The 17,243-nt window shown below is 47.8% G+C and overlaps 1 protein-coding gene across 21 annotated transcripts; it reads left to right on the forward strand.

Annotated features, from left to right (window-relative positions):
- Window positions 1–3,065: 3,065 nt before the first annotated feature.
- SF1 (splicing factor 1) lies at window positions 3,066–17,187 on the forward strand. 21 transcript variants are annotated; one of them, XM_081064174.1, is made up of 14 exons: window positions 3,066–3,475; window positions 3,608–3,814; window positions 5,093–5,221; window positions 7,915–7,990; window positions 11,017–11,169; window positions 11,353–11,442; window positions 11,784–11,967; window positions 12,058–12,173; window positions 12,276–12,383; window positions 13,519–13,699; window positions 13,959–14,236; window positions 14,560–14,619; window positions 14,724–14,903; window positions 15,642–17,187. In XM_081064174.1, the coding sequence occupies exons 1-14, from the start codon at window positions 3,445–3,447 to the stop codon at window positions 15,889–15,891; spliced, it is 2,043 nt and encodes a 680-aa protein (XP_080920300.1). In that variant the 5' UTR covers window positions 3,066–3,444; the 3' UTR covers window positions 15,892–17,187. The 21 variants fall into 21 exon arrangements, with proteins under 21 accessions (XP_080920300.1, XP_080920303.1, XP_080920297.1 ...); XM_081064177.1 differs by having other exon boundaries at window positions 16,280–17,187; XM_081064171.1 differs by having other exon boundaries at window positions 13,959–14,232.
- The last annotated feature ends 56 nt before the right edge of the window (window positions 17,188–17,243 follow it).

Raw genomic sequence — 17,243 nt, forward strand, 5'->3', positions numbered from 1 at the left:
ATGCTATGGACAAAAAAGGGGCTTGGTAACAAACCTGATGGAAAGTAACCTCACAGGGTGATCCGATCATAAATTCCTAACTGGGAAGGTAGGTCACAGTGGGTAGTCATATAACTTCTTTACTAAAAGGTTTTTCTCTGCGTTAAGCCAGCCCTGTCCATCATTCTTGTGCATCTAGGTTAACACATCTTTGAAATGCCTCTTTTCCAGGTCCCTCAGAGGTGTAATCACCCTCAAGAGAGCACATAATCTTAACAACGCCCGCCTTGCTTTCTCCCACCTTCACGTGCTCTCCTTACCTTTCTTTCTTAATTCCAAATGTATAAAAGAAACTGCAAAACTGTCACTCTCCAGAGCATTTTCTCAGTCTGTTGAGATCTTGCTTCCTGGTGTCGATGTAAAAATGTCCAAACCTAGAGCAGCCGAATGGTTAGAGTGCGAGGTCTGAATAACAGGGTTACCAGTTCGATTCCTACATAGGCCAGTGATCTGTGCCCTCCACAATTAGGTTGAAGACAATGAGCTGCCTCTGAACTGCCGGAGGTGGGACCAGGTGGCTTGGTTGAGCACGAGCTTTTAACAAGGTTGCCGGTTCAATTCCCCCAGTGGGATGGTGGGCTGCACCCCCTGCAACTAAGATTGAAAACAGCAACTGGACTTGGAGCTTAGCGGTGCCCTCCACAACTAGATTGAAGGACCATGACTTGGAGCAGATGGGCCCTGGAGAAACACACTGTTCCCCACCCAATATTCCCCAATGAAAAAAAACAATGTCCAAACTGTAGAGAATTTTTGAGTTTATTTGAGCCAACTGACAACATGCCAGGAAGCAAGATCTCAAATGCTCCATATATATGTTACATATAATGTATATAATATATAATATACATATATATGTTGTACTGCACCCTTGTATAAAATCAGTAGGCATCTGATTTTAAGCCCCGAGTGATTTTCTGGAAGGCAGAAACTGAGTTTCTCTCCTCCTCTGTAGAATCTGTTGTATTTACTAAATAAATTAATTTTTCTTTCAAAGTATGATTTAAACTTGTCATATTTTTGCTTTCCTGTCCACAATATTAGCTTTGTATTTTATTATATAAATACTTGCTCAGCATAAAAAATTAAAGTAATATACAGAAAGAAAAAAGGAAAAATTACGTGAGATCCCACCACCACTGGAAATTTGTTGATTGTCCTGTCAATGCATTTCCTTATATAATTATGTTATGTAAATAGGATCATGTCATACATTTTTAAAAAGTATGAAGCACAATTTTAAAAATACAGTAAGTTCTTAAAATGTTTCAGATTAACTTCCAGGTACCTTTTCCTCTCCATTGTCTTCACTGATAACGCGTGCTGTGTAAACTACCATAGCTTTTTCTGTACTCATATAATCATTGCAAACATGCACATGCATGTATATGGGGTTTGTTTGTTTTACCAAAACAAGATCATATAATGCGTATTTCCTTTTTTTTTCTCATTTAAAAACAATAAATACAGCACATTAGTTCCTGTAGGTCAGTTGGTATAAACTAACTGCTTTTCAAGGCTGCCTAATTCCAGGTTATGAATATTCCAGTTTGTTCAACCATTCACATATGGATGGAAACTGATTCCAGGTTTTTGCCATGAGAATATATTACATTATATAATCACATGCCTTGCTTTGGGGCAGATTCCCAGGAGAGGGATTGCTACATTGAAAGGGTTTATTATTTTTCCTGAAAGGGGTACAATTTTAATAGGCAACAGAATGCTTTCCAAAAAGGAACTTCACAGTAGTAGGTGTCAGCACATTTGTCTTTAGCTCTTTTAATGGTTATATAAAGAGTTTGCTCATTGTCACCTTAATTTGCATTTCCCTGCTAAGGGGGTTGGTAGCCTTTCATGTTTTTGGCTATTTGTTCTTGCCTTTCTGAGACTTCCCTATCCAGTCTTTGCTCCTTACCTATTTATTTTCTTTTTAAAACTGGTTTTGAAGACTTTGCATATTAAAGATATTAACTCTTTATCACGTGTGGCAATTATATTTTTCTAATTTATTATTGTCTGTTGAATTTTATCACTTTGAATTTCTTTGGTAATCAAGTATATCTTTTCTTTATAGTTCGAGTTGCCTGTCTTCATAAACTCTATCCCTAGATTACGCCTCATAAATTGTATTGTCTGTTTTATGGTTTAGATTCAAGACTCCACCATACCATCAGCTAAAACTTACGGAACTGAAACCACCTGTGTGGTATTCTTACCAGTATATTGGTAATCTATATCCAGACTTTATTCGGTTCCATTTCTCTGTCTTTCCTACATCACTTTGTTTCATTATTGTGTCTTTCATACTGTGTTACCTGGAAAGGCCAACTCCTCCTCAATCTTGTTTACAAGTTTGCCCACTATTTTCAGTTATTTTATATGATTTTAAGATGACTTTATTAACCACCATCCCGCTGAGACTTTAATGGAATTACATATGTGTAAACTAATTTTAGAATTGACTTCATGTTCTTTTCCACGTAAAGTTGTGTTGTTCCATCGGCTCAGGTGTTTTTAATTCTTCAATTAGACTATAGCTCTTTTTTTACCCCCCTTTTAATCTTTTTTCAAAGAAAACAGGAAGTCCTTTTTTACCTGCGGCGTCAACGGTTCCGGTTTACGGGCACGCGCCGGCCCCACCCCTAGCCCGCGGTTCCGTGTTACCATGGGAATCGAGGATTGACGTCACTGTGGGCTTTCCGCTCCGGACCCAGTGAACAACCGTGAAGGTAGGGGCGGAGGCGGCTTTGACCCATCTACGCATGAGCGCTCCTACTCCACTCCTCCCCGCCGTAAATTTCGTTCCGCCGTGGCTTTCCGCAGCGACCTTTCGCTTACTCCCATCGAAACTGCTCCCCAGGGACGGGGAGTGGAAAAAGACTCGAACAAGAGACAGCCAATCGTATGACACTACGATGCAACCGAGTTTGACTGATTCCATCCACTGCAGCCAATGAGAGCGCTCTTGGCGCCTACGTCATAGTTTGCCCCACCCTAACCCCGCCCTTCTGGACTCGGAGCTCAGTTCGCGCAGTAACAAATGAAGTGCGCGCTGCGACACCTCCCAGCTCGCCAGACTCGGCCGCCATTTCCTCGCCTGGCCTAACGGTCCGGCCAATCCCAGCGCGCATCGAGAAGGACTGAAGCTCCGCCAATCGGAGGCTGCCAATTCCGACCCTTTGCCTCGGCCCGGCCCAATCCAGGCCTCTGCCCCTTCGCCCCCGGCCCGCCCCCGCGGCGGCCTCTCTCCTCCCTCTTTGTGCGTCTCGCGCCGCCGCCGCCCGCCGCGTGAGAGGACGGGTTCCGCGCGCTAGCGCAGCGACTCCCTCCCCCCCTCCCCGAAAGATTCGCTAAGGAAAAGCCGCCGCCGAGGAGCCGCCGGTGCCGGTCCCCCGGGGCGCCATGGCGACCGGAGCAAACGCCACGCCGCTGGGTAAGCTGGGCCCCCCCCCCGGCCTTCCCTCCCTTCCCGGGCCCAAAGGGGGTTTCGAGCCGGGGTCACCGCCTGCCCCCAGACCCGGGGCGGAGCTGCTGCTACCCAGGCCGCTACTTCCCCCGCCCGTAGGCTCGGTGGGGGCCCTGACCGCGGCCTTCCCGTTCGCGGCGCTGCCTCCGCCGCCGCCCCCCCCACCGCCGCCACCGCCCTCCCCGTGCTCCTCGTACCCGCCGCCGCAGCCGCCCTCTCCGCCGCCGCTCTACCAGCGCGTGTCGCCGCTGCCACCCCAGCCGCCGCGTCAGGACCAGCAGCCGGGCCCGGCCGGCGGCGGAGGAGGTGAGTCGGGCCGAGAGAGCGCGAGAGGCGTCGTGCGGACGGGCCCGGCCGGCGGAGGGGCGCGCGGCAGCGGTGACGGCGGCGGCTGCACGCGGCAGGGGCGCGCGCGCGCACGGGGAGGCCCTGGCGGAGGCGCGACGGGGCGCGCGGCCTGGTTTTCGGGCCTCGAGTGTTGCGCACGCGCTCTGCGAGCCGGCGGGGGGGGGGGAGTCCGGGCGGGAGGTTTGCTGTGCGCAGGCGCAGTGTGCGGCCCGACCAACCTGGGGGGCGCGCGGTTGCTCTCTAGCCCCAGGTGTAGGGGAGGGGTGTGCAAGGGCTCGAGTAGGTGGCCGGGCTGTTGGGCGTGCAGGTCAGGAGGGTGTGAAGGGTCAAGTGACGACGTGGAACCGCCTCTTCCTGGTCGTGGCGGAGTCTGAAAGAGAAAAGTTCCCAAAATAGCTCGTCTATTTCGGCTGCAAAGCAGCGTTTCTTCACTACCGAGAACAAAAGAGGTTGCAGGTCTTCAGGGCCTAATGGGGTCCAGTCTGTTGTGTCTGTTGGGGGACACGCAGTTTTTTGCCTGGCTTTCCTTTATGTACCTTAGAGAATTCTGGTGTACCGCCCCCTGGTTGGGGCTTGCACCTGGGGAGTTGACCCACTTTGGTGTACTCAATGTAGGGAATTTCTGCCTTTGTATTGAGGAAGGAGGTTTTCACTGTTGTGTGGTTTGTTCTTTGTTGAACATTTGATAGTCAAGACACTAAGTTCCCAAATAGCCGGGAAAATTGAATGCTGATCTTGACTAAACGTCTGAAGACAAAAGTGATCTTGTTGCAGAATCCAGCCACAGGTTTAGTTGTGCTAAAGGTGACTGGTGGGGGTGTGGAGGTGGGAGGGGCCAGCAGTCCTCCAATGTAACTTTACAAATTTGTTTGATTATTCATTCTATTCTTACCTTCCCTGGGGCTTTTAAAGCATTCGTGGGTGATGTGGTATTTATTTTGTCAATACTTTTTTCCCCTGTCTGAAATTTTACGCCTTAAGATTTATCGCCTTGTTTACATACTTCACAGAGTTTCTCTGAAATGTTAACTTTTCGGAACCAGGTCCAGGTCCCCTTGTAGTGGCCACATGTGTCTGTTTTTTTAGGTTTGTCTTCTGTTGTTCGCCATTTACAGTGTAGGTCAAGCTCTGTTTCACAGTCTGTTGAGACTGTAATGTCATAAATATGCCAAACTGCCTGTTGATAGCTACTCTGCTGGTTTTTATTTGCATCTGATGGACTTTATTTGCCTTTAGACTTCCCAAGTAAGAAGCGGAAGAGGAGCCGGTGGAACCAAGACACAATGGAACAGAAGACCGTGATTCCAGGAATGCCTACAGTTATCCCCCCTGGACTTACTCGGGAACAAGAAAGAGCTTATATAGGTAAATACACGTTCTGCACCCAAGTGCATTTTCAGATCATTACTATTATAAGCAGCATTTTATCTGTTGAAAGTTAGAGGCTTTAAAGTTTTCTTTTTTGAGATGAGGTATGCTTTCACGATTTTGACATAATTTTTCAGTTTTTGCTGTGAGTCCTGCATTTGCAGCTCCTTGTTTTGGTCTATATATAACAGCAGTGTTCTCCATGAGTTCCAGGAAAGTAGAGGGGCCCACTTAGGAGTGAGAATAGTCCCCAGTTCAGCACCCCACCCCACTCTTTTCAGCTGCTGTTCATTGCCAGTTGATGAGGTGAGTGTCTCCTGCCTCTCTGAACACAGCCCCAATGGAGAACACTGCAGGTGTTGCATAACCAAGTACCTTCTTCAGCGTGGCCTTGCACCATAATTTCGTATTCCTCCCTTCCCGTAAAATGTGGTCTTTTACTTTTTATAGGTGCTTTCTGAAAGGAAAAAAACTCAATCAAAAAGTGGTTCTGGAAGTGTTTACAGTGCACCCCCCTTTTACCATTTCTTTGAGTTTTAACCTTTCCTTCAGCATCTTGTCTGGTTTGGTCTTTGGAGAGCTGTCTTAAAATGAAGGCTCTTATATTTACGAAAGAATTCAAAGAATTCTGCTGGGAAAGGGATATTGCTTGGATATGGAATGAGTTACTAGGATAAAAAATCTCAACTGTTGGGAAATTTTAAGAATTAAGAATGACTGTCCACAATGGAAATGAAATTAACCTTAAAATTTCCTTTTTTAAAATACAAGGTTATTAATACAAGTTTTACTTTTATTTATGTACTTGTGCGGCTGTCTCAAAAAAGTTCACTTGATATACATTTTCTTACTAACCAAATAAACATCCCCTTTGGAATAAATTAGGGCAAAGGTCTCCTAGACCTATGAGTCTGTGGCCTTCACAAAAAGCTTTAAGGCTGGCATGTTATTCTTGAGGACTATAATCTCTTACATGTTTTAGACTGCTGAGAATTGGATTTGAGATATTGGAATTGTCTAATGTTCACAGTACTAATATTTCTTCTTTCCCTATTATTCCTATCTACTATCACCCACCCCCTTACGTCTCATATTAGATTGGTCTGGGTCTTCACAACCTTGTGAAAATGTCCCTAGTGGAGCGACTTACAAAATGGGAAAACAAACTCATTCTTTATATCTTCACTTCTCTTCTTGTGGAAGGAGTTAACGCCCTGAGCTCTAAGGTCTATTTATAATAAAAGTAGCAAGAACCAAAGTGGAGGCTGGTATGGATCTCTGCTGTAAGGAAGAGAGCAACCTTTTGATTTAGTTCAAGTGCCAGTTATTTCCTCAGATCAGACCCCAAACCCCTATAATCCAGTTAAGAGGACTGCCTACCCACCATGAAGGTGACTTTCACCTTGAGTTGTTGAGCTTAGTACTTGACCTCCATGTCAGAACTTCTCTGGCGTAAAAGAGCTTAGGGAGCCATGAGTCTTACTCCTCTTCTGTCTCTCACAGTACACACTGCCTTGTACAGAGTGCCCACAATATCTTCTGATAGCGATGTGGATTTTCATATTTTCAGTTTGAATGGGTATGTGGTGCAGCCCTGTGGGATGTAGTTAGAATTAGAAGGGTATCTTGGGTTAGACATGCATTAATCCTGTCTTGAACCAGTTCAACTTTAACCCAACCCAGTAAGACTTGCCCTTATTAGAGATGCCTGCTCAGAACTCTCAGGTGCTACAGGTAAGAAACAGGTGGTTATTCTGCACGCTGAAGAAAGTGATCTGGCTCAGCAAGTCCCATTATCATGAGAAATCAGCCCGGTAACATTTCCCTGCAGTCACTGAACTTCTGTGCAACCCTCATCTCTTTCATGTGCAGCCTCATTTGTCAAGGTCTGAGGGCCACATACTTTCTCCTTGACCCACACTTTCCATCCTCTACTCTCCCACTTTTACTTCCACATAAGGAGCAAGTCTAAAAACAGACTTCTTGCATCTCAGGGTTACTGGTGTATTAAGGTATCTGGATTGTCATCTAAAATTTGAATGAAAACAGGTATTGGGAGAGCCCTACTAGTATGGACCTGGTTGTACAGAAAGAGTATGTACAAATTTCTATGAGGTATTGAATTGGTTATTAAATGTCTTAACTTGCTTAAGGAATTTTAAGCCTGGTATCCATGAAAATGATCTTTGCTCAACTGGTATTTTTCCTTGTCCCATGTTAATTGGGTTTCATTTTGGGCTATGCTTAATATTTAATGAAGAAAAACTAACTCTCAAGAGTCTTGCCCTCGAGAGAGTAATTATGTGGGAACGGTTTCGGTGGTAACATACGTGGTTTGGTTCTGGGTGCCAATTATTAATAGCAAGCGTTTGTGGGGAGGGAGAGGTGAGACACCTCCTAATAATTGCTTTGATGTTAGCCTTAGTGAACAGTCTATACTGCTAACCCCTCTTCCAGCAAACTGTTTGCTTCCTTAAGTGATAACCATTTTGAAGTGAAAAATACCTATAGATGTAAATGGACTCCTGCCGATAGGTGGTTGGGAGTTTTTGCCTCAGTGTGTTCCCTGATCAATCGTCCCTTTCAAAGTCTCCGAGTTCTTCATGCTTGTTGTTGAGATTTGAGATGTTTTTTGGTAACATTGTCTTTTTTCCATCCTTTTTTTTCTTTCCTAACCTGGTTTCTTCCAGTGCAACTGCAGATAGAAGACCTGACTCGTAAACTGCGCACAGGAGACCTGGGCATCCCCCCTAACCCTGAGGACAGGTTGGGAAACAGTTTTAACCAGCTGACAGTAACGCTTTTACCTTTTTCTCAATACGTTTTACTGGTGGCAACATATTGTGTCAGTTCAATAAAATCCTAGTAAGACGACTGGTGCTCTGACCATTCTGGGGACTAGGGTTTAATTAGCAATATATATGGTCATGGTCAGTCATCAGTTAGAAAATTGGAATGAAACTTAATTATTAGCAGAATAAAAAGTTACAGGAAAATGGACAACTGGTTTCCAATTGGTAAGCATGTAGATTTTAACCTGATTTACCCACCTGTAGGGACAGGGAGATGGGCCGTAACCAGCCTTTTCAGTACCTGCTTTGGCTGAAAGCCCAGGGTGTAGAGTTTTTCTCACAGGTACACGATGCAGGGATAAATATTTTTGAGCATTACTGAATTTGATCAGGCCAGAAACTTGTCGGCTCATTGCTACAATCTTCCTGCTCATGGTTTTGAGATGGTTTTAAAACAGATGAAATTTCTAACCAACTTCCTTCACTGCCAATTAATTTTCAGCCTTGGCCATTGCCTGGGGGTTTTGGAAGGGGCCAGAATATTCTCACCTGTTTTGGGAAGGCAAGCAACCAACCCTAAATTACCTTTTATGTTTTGTTTTTTTTTTTTCTTTTTAAGGGGAGTGTGGTCCTCAAACAGCTGTGGTCATGTCATTTCAGTTTACAATTTCATCTTTGAAAAGAAAAAAGTCTATCTGAAGGAAATGAACTTTCTAAACAGGAATTTTATTGGCTGATTGTGGTCTTTGAACAGCTAAAATCTGGTCCATTTAATTTGAAGGGCAATATGCCTCCCTCTCAATGAAATTTCTCTTAGTGCATGCTTCATAGTTGAAAACACTTTGCTTTACAAAGTAGTGTTTTTGGCTTTTGTTACCCAATTAATAGCTTGTTAAATCAGGAAGATGCTGTAATGGTTTTAGAAGCTGCTCTCTTACGCATCTTTCTGCTGCCCTTTGCCAAGAAACAAATTAACTTACGTTCCCATATTGACTTTAATTTTGTTTAATTTGTTATTTTTTCACCTGTAGATTTTGGTTGGAGGGTTGTGTTATGTTTTACATTTCTTGACCTCTTCCCCCCACCCCCAAAGATTTGCATTGTAGGTTGTAGACCACAACTGTTTAGTGCCTTTTTGGCCTTTTCCCTTTCATAATATGTCTACAGGTTACCAGGCAACTCCTCAAAAGGTTGAATTTTTAACAAACCTTTGCTTCCTGGAGAAGTGGGGTTAGAATTTAGTTGATCTACATGCTGCCTACTCGAAGTGAAGAAGTTGGGCCATTCTAACCTTAGAATACCAGCTTTTGCCTTTCACATTCACAATTTGGGAAGAAGTTAACACTGTGGTGAGGCCTTTACATAACCAATTTATTTGGTACTGGTAAAGCTTGTTTTGATGATTAGCCAGAAATGCTGAATTCTAGACAGCTATGGGTGGGAATTAGCAATGTCAAGCATGTTAGAAATAAAACCAGAGCAGTTTTTCTCCCTTGGATTCAGTTTGAAAGAGTCCCTAATGCCTGATTGGTTTTGCTTTTGAGCCCAGGTTGGAGGGAAATGCATGAGTTTCTTACCTTAATAAGATTATTTCTTAAGAAGGTGTATTTTCAATATTAAGCCACTTTATGCCATTTTGATGTTGCTTAAGTTGCACAGTTTAAAATGTTTTAAAAGTGCTTGTAGACTTAAATGTGTAAAATGATAGTCAAATAAGTTGGGGTACGTTTGCTTTTGTTCATTATTATCGGATTGTGTTAACAGTTTATACAAATGCTAGAAACGGAGGTGTCATTTAGCCGTCATTAGCCATAAACAAACCTGACCTTTTATTCCATCGTGTGTGTAATGTGGTATGACATGGTTCCCTTTAGGCTGAAGACAGTGGGAGCAGCCGAGTTCAGTCCTTGCTCTCCAACTAGGCAAGGTTCTCTCAAGTAAACCAAGGGTATAGGAGTCTTGACTACTTTCAGGATGTTTTTTTAATAACCTGATCCACATGGTCTCTTCCCTTCTTGCAGCTGCTACTAAATTTTCATTGAGAATATCAAGCTATGGTCCTTTTTGTAATCTTAACTCAGAATTCTAGGAGTGTAACTTCTCTTTTTTTTTTTGTTACCGCAAAATCCAGCTGTGGTAAACTGACCATTTTATCATTACTATTTTTTACTTGTAGCAACAGCATTTTACTCCTTAAAAAAAGAGAGAGAAAATCTGCTTTCTGGACTTGTAAACTATGGTGGAGAATCATAGGTTTTCCCCTTGGTGTTTGCAGGTTCAGACCCTAGACAAGTACTTGACCAAATCTGCATTTGCAGCCTCTCTCAGAAGCTGCTTTAGCACTTAACGTTTTTCTCTACCCAGACTCCCCAACTTCGAACAGCCAGAAAACAGGTTGACTCCTGGGCCTTGGACACAGCCAGCCAGGCCATTGAAGGAAAAGCAGAGACGAAGCCTTGAACCATCTCTCTCCATTGTGGGGGCCAAGTAGCTGCAGTGGCCTCAAGTCCTAGTTGCATTGGGTTAAAGAGCTCATACTTACTATGTGGTAGGGGTACAGACACTTCCTGATAGGGCATGAGCTCTGCAAGAGTTAACATTTTACCTAAACTTGGGGTTTCCTTGGTTCATGAAGTTATAATACAGTTTTTGCAAATCGTAGAAAATCCATGTTTGGCAAGAAGACTCCAGAGGACACTGTCCTTGCCATTTACAGTCCAAAGATTTTCCCCTAGAAGAACAGATTTTTTTCCTCTCATCACTTTTAGAAGCCAAACCACTTTTTTCCTCTCTCACACACATCCCAGTCCCCCTAATGCTAAGCCGGCTTCCAGCTCCCTATCCCACACAGTCTTGAATAGCACACGTTATGGTCGGTTCCTCCGAAGAGTGTTGTGTTAGGGTCTGAGAGGCAGAGGGGCTGGGGAAGACTTATTATAGCCCGTGTGGGAATGAGAGAAAAGTGAATGCAGAGCAGTAATGGTGGTCTGTTCTCCACAGGTCCCCTTCCCCTGAGCCCATCTACAATAGCGAGGGGAAGCGGCTTAACACCCGAGAGTTCCGCACCCGCAAAAAACTTGAAGAGGAACGGCATAACCTCATCACGGAAATGGTTGCCCTCAACCCTGATTTCAAGCCACCTGCAGATTACAAGTAAGAGGGGCTAGGTCATCTGGGACAAGGACCACGTGCAGGTTATGTGTGACCTGGTAGAAGAATTTTGGTACTATTCACTTTGACCCCAAATCACCTGTAATTAACCCCAAGGGTTTTAGAAGACCTGTTGATTATCTCTGTCACTTCTCAGAAATGTGCAGTGAGTTTTTTCTTCTTTAGACCACCAGCAACACGTGTGAGCGATAAAGTAATGATTCCACAAGATGAGTATCCAGAAATCAACTTTGTGGGGCTGCTCATTGGGCCCAGGTGAGTAACTTCTAGCCTATGGGATGAATTCCTAAGAACCTGTGAGATGTGGCTGCATTGTGCCTCATTGGGTGCCATTAGCGGCTTACCTTCCTGTCTTTGGCTGAGTTCATGGCTTTGTGAGAAAGTGTCTCTTGACTTCCTCATTTTACTGCAGAGAAGTCAAATCTTGAGGATTGCTGCGGCCGGCCTTAACTTAGGTCATGGAGCTTGTGGTGGGGAAATCCAGTTCTCTGCACTCAGTTTTCTGCCAATGCCAGATTATCCTGCCTTCTGCCCCCTTTGGCGTGTGAATTTGCATGTCATGTATAGAACAACTTGTTCCTTTCTGCCTGTGATAGAGGGAACACGTTGAAGAACATAGAGAAGGAGTGTAACGCGAAGATTATGATCCGGGGGAAAGGGTCTGTGAAAGAAGGGAAAGTTGGGCGCAAAGATGGCCAGATGTTGCCGGGAGAAGATGAGCCACTTCATGCCCTGGTTACTGCCAATACCATGGAGAATGTGAAGAAAGCAGTAGAACAGGTGAGGGAGCTGGAAAGGAAGTATCTTGCCAGACATGTAGGTGGTACTCGCAGTGCTTACCTAACCGTGCCCACTGTGTGTCTCTGTTAGATAAGAAACATCCTGAAGCAGGGTATCGAGACCCCTGAGGACCAGAATGATCTACGGAAGATGCAGCTTCGGGAATTGGCTCGCTTGAATGGGACCCTTCGGGAAGACGATAACAGGTATGTGATCAGTTTAGAAGGGAGTGCACGGAAACCTAAAGAGCCTGGGGCAGTAAGGGGAAATTGGCCATTGCCCTTGAGTTGACTTTTTTCTCTCAACAGGATCTTAAGGCCCTGGCAGAGTTCAGAGACCCGCAGCATTACCAATACCACAGTGTGTACCAAGTGTGGAGGGGCTGGCCACATTGCTTCTGATTGCAAATTCCAACGGTGAGGAGCTGCATTCATGGTTTCCTGGTAGCCTGTGGTGTACAGGACAGCTCTTGAGCACATTGGTTGTTTGGTTGCAATTAACCTATGGACCCAAGAGAAACTTCCTTTCTGTGAATGTGATCTGTGATGGTGTGATTTAAAGCCCAGGATGATTAAAAACTGCGTGTGCAGAACACCCCTACTTTACTGCTCATCTTGAGCCCAGGAAAACTGGGAACTTCCCATGCTGGGTGTAAATGTTTTCACCGTGGCTCAATATTAAATTAAGTAACGTATTTGCTGCTTAAGGTTGCTTAAGGTTGATTTGAGAAAACAAAGCAATGTATGGATTTTGAGCAGTTGCAAACGAGCACTTGAGGGAAACATTTTTCTACTTTGAGTGGCTTTGGTAAGGGAGTTAACGGCGGTTGTGTTCCCGTCTTGCATAGATTCTTCCCTTAAACTGGAAGTGCAGCTTTTTTTAAAAAAAAAAAACTTATATTGGGGAACAGGGCCCATCAGCTCCAAGTCATTGTCCTTCAATCTAGTTGTGGAGGGCGCCGCTCAGCTCCAAGTCCGGTTGCTGTTTTCAATCTTTAGTTGCAGGGGGCGCAGTCCACCATCCCATGTGGGAGTTGAACCGGCAGCCTTGTTGTTGAGAGCTCGCGCTCTAACCGTCTGAGCCTTCCGAATGGCTACCCTTCCGGAAGTTCAGCAGCAGCAGCTCGTTGTCTTCAGTCTAGTTGTGAGGGGTGCAGCTCACTGGCCCATGTGGGAATCGAACCGGCAACCCCGCCATTCAGAGCTCGTGCTCCAACCAACTGAGCCATCTGGCTGCCCCTGGAAGGGCAGCAGTTGATGAAACTTGCTCTTAGGAAGAGCCTGCGCTTTCCTGGCTGGCACGGCTGGCTGCGGTCTAGTGCTCACTGTCTCTGGGCTTGCCCCAAGGGTCCCTGTTGTGGCGGAGGTACATGTAGCAATCCCAGGAGCAGGGATGGGCACAGAACTGGAGAGCCGATGAAACTTTTGAGGAAGGTTTTAGAAAGCATGACTCAGGTCCTCAAAATGTTCTCTGTGTCAGTTCCTCAAGGTAAAAGTTTTTCTTGCTGATTTTCATGCCCTTCTCTCTTTGTGCCCCCCTCCCCACCTTCAGGCCTGGTGACCCCCAGTCAGCTCAGGATAAAGCGCGGATGGATAAAGAATATTTATCCCTCATGGCTGAACTGGGTGAAGCGCCCGTGCCAGCATCAGTGGGCTCCACCTCGGGGCCTGCCAGCACCCCTCTGGCCAGTGCACCGCGGCCTGCTGCTCCCGCCAACAACCCACCTCCACCGGTGAGCTTCAGAAGCTGGTTCTCGCGGTCTGGCCCCCATTCTCTTTCTCAGAGACTAGGGGCTGTGACCAGGTGCCTTGGGCAGAGCAGGTTAATGAACGTGGGTGGCAACATTGTTCTTCCGGGATGTCAGGATGTTTGGAGACCCCTCACTTTGGGAGGATTCTGCTCTTGTGTGTGTGGTCCTCTGATATCCGAAAGAACAGTGTTGCCACCAGGGGGAGCAGGCAGGAACGTTGGTGGGAAATGCTCTCACATAGTCTCTTATGTCCACCACCCAGAGCCGCCCACCCTGGATGAATTCTGGCCCTTCAGAGAGTCGGCCCTATCACGGCATGCATGGCGGTGGTCCCGGTGGGCCTGGAGGTGGCCCCCACAGTTTTCCACACCCGTTACCCAGCCTGACAGGTGGGCATGGCGGACATCCCATGCAGCACAACCCTAATGGACCTCCACCCCCATGGATGCAGCCGCCACCACCACCGATGAACCAGGGCCCCCACCCACCTGGGCACCATGGCCCTCCTCCAATGGGTAAGTAAGTGTCAGACCAGAAACCTTGGGGCTTTGGGATAAGCAAGGGTTACCTCAGGTTGCTGTAAACTAGAAGCAGCTCTCAAAGGGGCTGAGGAATGCAATGGGTCTCTTGTCAAGGCTTAGGTTCTGGAAGGAGCAAGACTCCTTCAGGAAGGGGTTTCTGTGTGGGGTAGGTTTAGGCCTGTGTCTCACAGGCAAGCTTCCAGAACTGCTGTGGTAAGAGTAGCGACTGCAAGCTGGGGGACTGAGTAAGCTGTTGGTGGGGGCGTCTTCTCGGGCCAGTTCCAATGTCCTGCTAAGTCCCTGCTCTTTCCTTCCATCAAGATCAGTACCTGGGAAGTACGCCTGTGGGCTCTGGGGTCTATCGTCTGCATCAAGGAAAAGGTAATGGAACCTGATGTCTGCTCATGGGGAGGTCAGCTGGGCTGGGGGAGGAGTGGGGGTCTGTCCTAAACCTGGCCCCTCATCCTTGGCTCTGCCTCCTGCAGGTATGATGCCGCCGCCGCCTATGGGCATGATGCCCCCACCGCCGCCGCCGCCCAGTGGGCAGCCCCCGCCCCCACCCTCTGGTCCTCTCCCCCCATGGCAGCAGCAGCAGCAGCAGCCTCCGCCACCCCCTCCGCCCAGCAGCAGTATGGCTTCCAGTACCCCCTTGCCATGGCAGCAAAGTGAGTGGCTTATTTTGGGCTCGTGGGGGTGGGTGGGATGGGGGTGGGGCTGAGAGGAATGAGAATGTCACAGCTCACATAGGCAGGTGACACCTCGGGATGAGACTCTAGTCTCTGCTGGGGGTGTCAGTACTAAGGGCCTCATGGCACTCGGGGGTCTTGGGGAGGAAAGCTGATGTTTGGTGTGGTTGTGTCTGGGGAGAGGTCTGTGGGGCCACGAGGGGGGCCTGCACTGCAGTTGGGGTGCCGGAAGTCCAGGCCCTAGGGCTGAGTGAGCTGCTGGCCGGCAGGAGCCGGTGCATATGGCCAGGGGTGGGCGGTGCATGCACGCTCTGGAGTGGGATGTGACTGGGCCTGAGAGACTGCAGGGTGGGACCTGGCCGTGGGGAGAGGAGCTGTGGCCTTGAGGTTGAATGTGCCGTTCGGTGGTGGCGGCGGATGGGCGGAGGGATGTCAGAGCCGGTTCTTGTGTCTGGTACCTTCCCCTCAGCCCTTCTGGGGGCATTGGTGACAAAGGGCTTACTCCGTTAAGCCCAGAGACCTTGAGGCTGACCCCAGGGTAGTCCTGCCCACCCCTCCAGCCCCCATCACAGGACAGCCCCGCCCGCCCGCCCCCCACCACCGTACCGCATGCCAAGCAAGGAGCAGGCGCCCCTCGCCCCCATCCCAAGGCAGCAGCCGCAGAGAGCCGCGGTGTGCCCCCCGCGCGTGTGACCTTGGGCTTCTTTACCACCCCAGATACGACGACTACCACCACGAGCGCTGGCACAGGGTCCATCCCGCCATGGCAACAGCAGCAGGCGGCTGCCGCAGCTTCTCCAGGAGCCCCTCAGATGCAAGGCAACCCCACTATGGTGCCCCTGCCCCCCGGGGTCCAGCCGCCTCTGCCGCCCGGGGCCCCTCCCCCTCCGCCGCCTCCGCCTCCTGGTTCCGCCGGCATGATGTATGCCCCACCCCCTCCTCCTCCGCCTCCCATGGACCCTTCTAACTTTGTCACCATGATGGGCATGGGGGTGGCGGGCATGCCGCCCTTCGGGATGCCTCCAGCTCCCCCACCGCCTCCACCACAGAACTAGACTCGGTTTTTTAAGAAAATATATATTATATATAGAGAGAATTGGTCTCGTTTAAACACACGCCGAACCTCACCATATGGAGCCAGACATTGGGACGCACGCATGTGATTGTGTGCACGCATGTGTGTGTGTGCACGCACCGGGCTGGGCCAAGCGACTGAGGACTCGCTTGGGTACGGGCAGGTGATAGTAGGGGCGCCAGCTTGGGCTCTCCTGGCGCCCCGTAGCATCGAGTGTCTTCTTTGTCTTCTTTCTCTCCTCACCCAACTCCCTTTGCCTCTCCCCAAACCGGGCCGCCAGGATCCCTCCCCGCGGCGGCGATGGCCCGAGCCATGAGAGTGAGGACTTTCCGCGCCCATTGGTGACCCTTCCAGGCAGACAGCCTCAACAGCGCCCCTGGTGGACAGGATGGTTCGGCAAAGCAGCCTGAGTTATTTTTGTGGACGGAATCGGAACACGCTGGCTCCATATTGTGAAATTTTTATTAATTTTTTTCTTTTTCCTTTGTTATTTCCTTATCTCTTTCTTCAGACTCCATCCAAGGAGGCGCTCTCCCCGGTCTTCTGCTGCAATCAGATTCCTTTCCCTTTTCTCCATTCCTCACTCTTCTCTTTCCAAGGAGAGGAGCAAATGAAATGGTTTTAGGCACAAACCTTGGCCACTGATGTCAGGCTAGTTGAGAGGGGTGTTCCTTTGGTTCTAAGATTTCCAAGGTGCCATAGCCACCCCCAGAGATTTTTTTTTTTTTTTAAGTGTGGGGTTTTGTTTCTGTTGCCCTCATAGAGTAGTGGTGTAATCTCCAGGGTCCACATCTACCCGCCACCCCTGCCAGCAGTAGGTATGGCCACCCAAGCCACCTTGGGCTTGTCTGCCAGCCCAGAGAGTTGTTTCCAGGCTCCCTGAGCGCCTAAGCTGCCTCAGATTCCATTTGTTCCTCTCCTTCCTGGAAGACTTCCTTTTAAATTTTCTTTTAATCCCAAATGTCTGTTTTGCAGTGTCTAGGGGTTAGAGCCCCCTGTTTTTTGTTCTGCTTCCTTTTTCCCCTGCTTCTCTCTTCATGGAGTGATTATGTTGACAATAATGTATAATGCGCGTTCTCTTCACTGGTTTAACTGCAGAAATTTCTCTGGGCTTTTTTTTTTTTCGGTGTATGATTCAACACTGCGTTAAAGGGGAATGTTCCATTGAATAAAAGAGCAGTGTGGTTTTTTGGGTCTGTTTCTTTTTTCTCTTAGCCCCCTCAACCTCCCCCAGGAGCAGCAGC

This window comes from Rhinolophus hipposideros (genome assembly GCF_964194185.1).
Source record: "Rhinolophus hipposideros genome assembly, chromosome: 10".
In the NCBI taxonomy this organism is placed as follows: Eukaryota; Metazoa; Chordata; class Mammalia; order Chiroptera; family Rhinolophidae; genus Rhinolophus; species Rhinolophus hipposideros.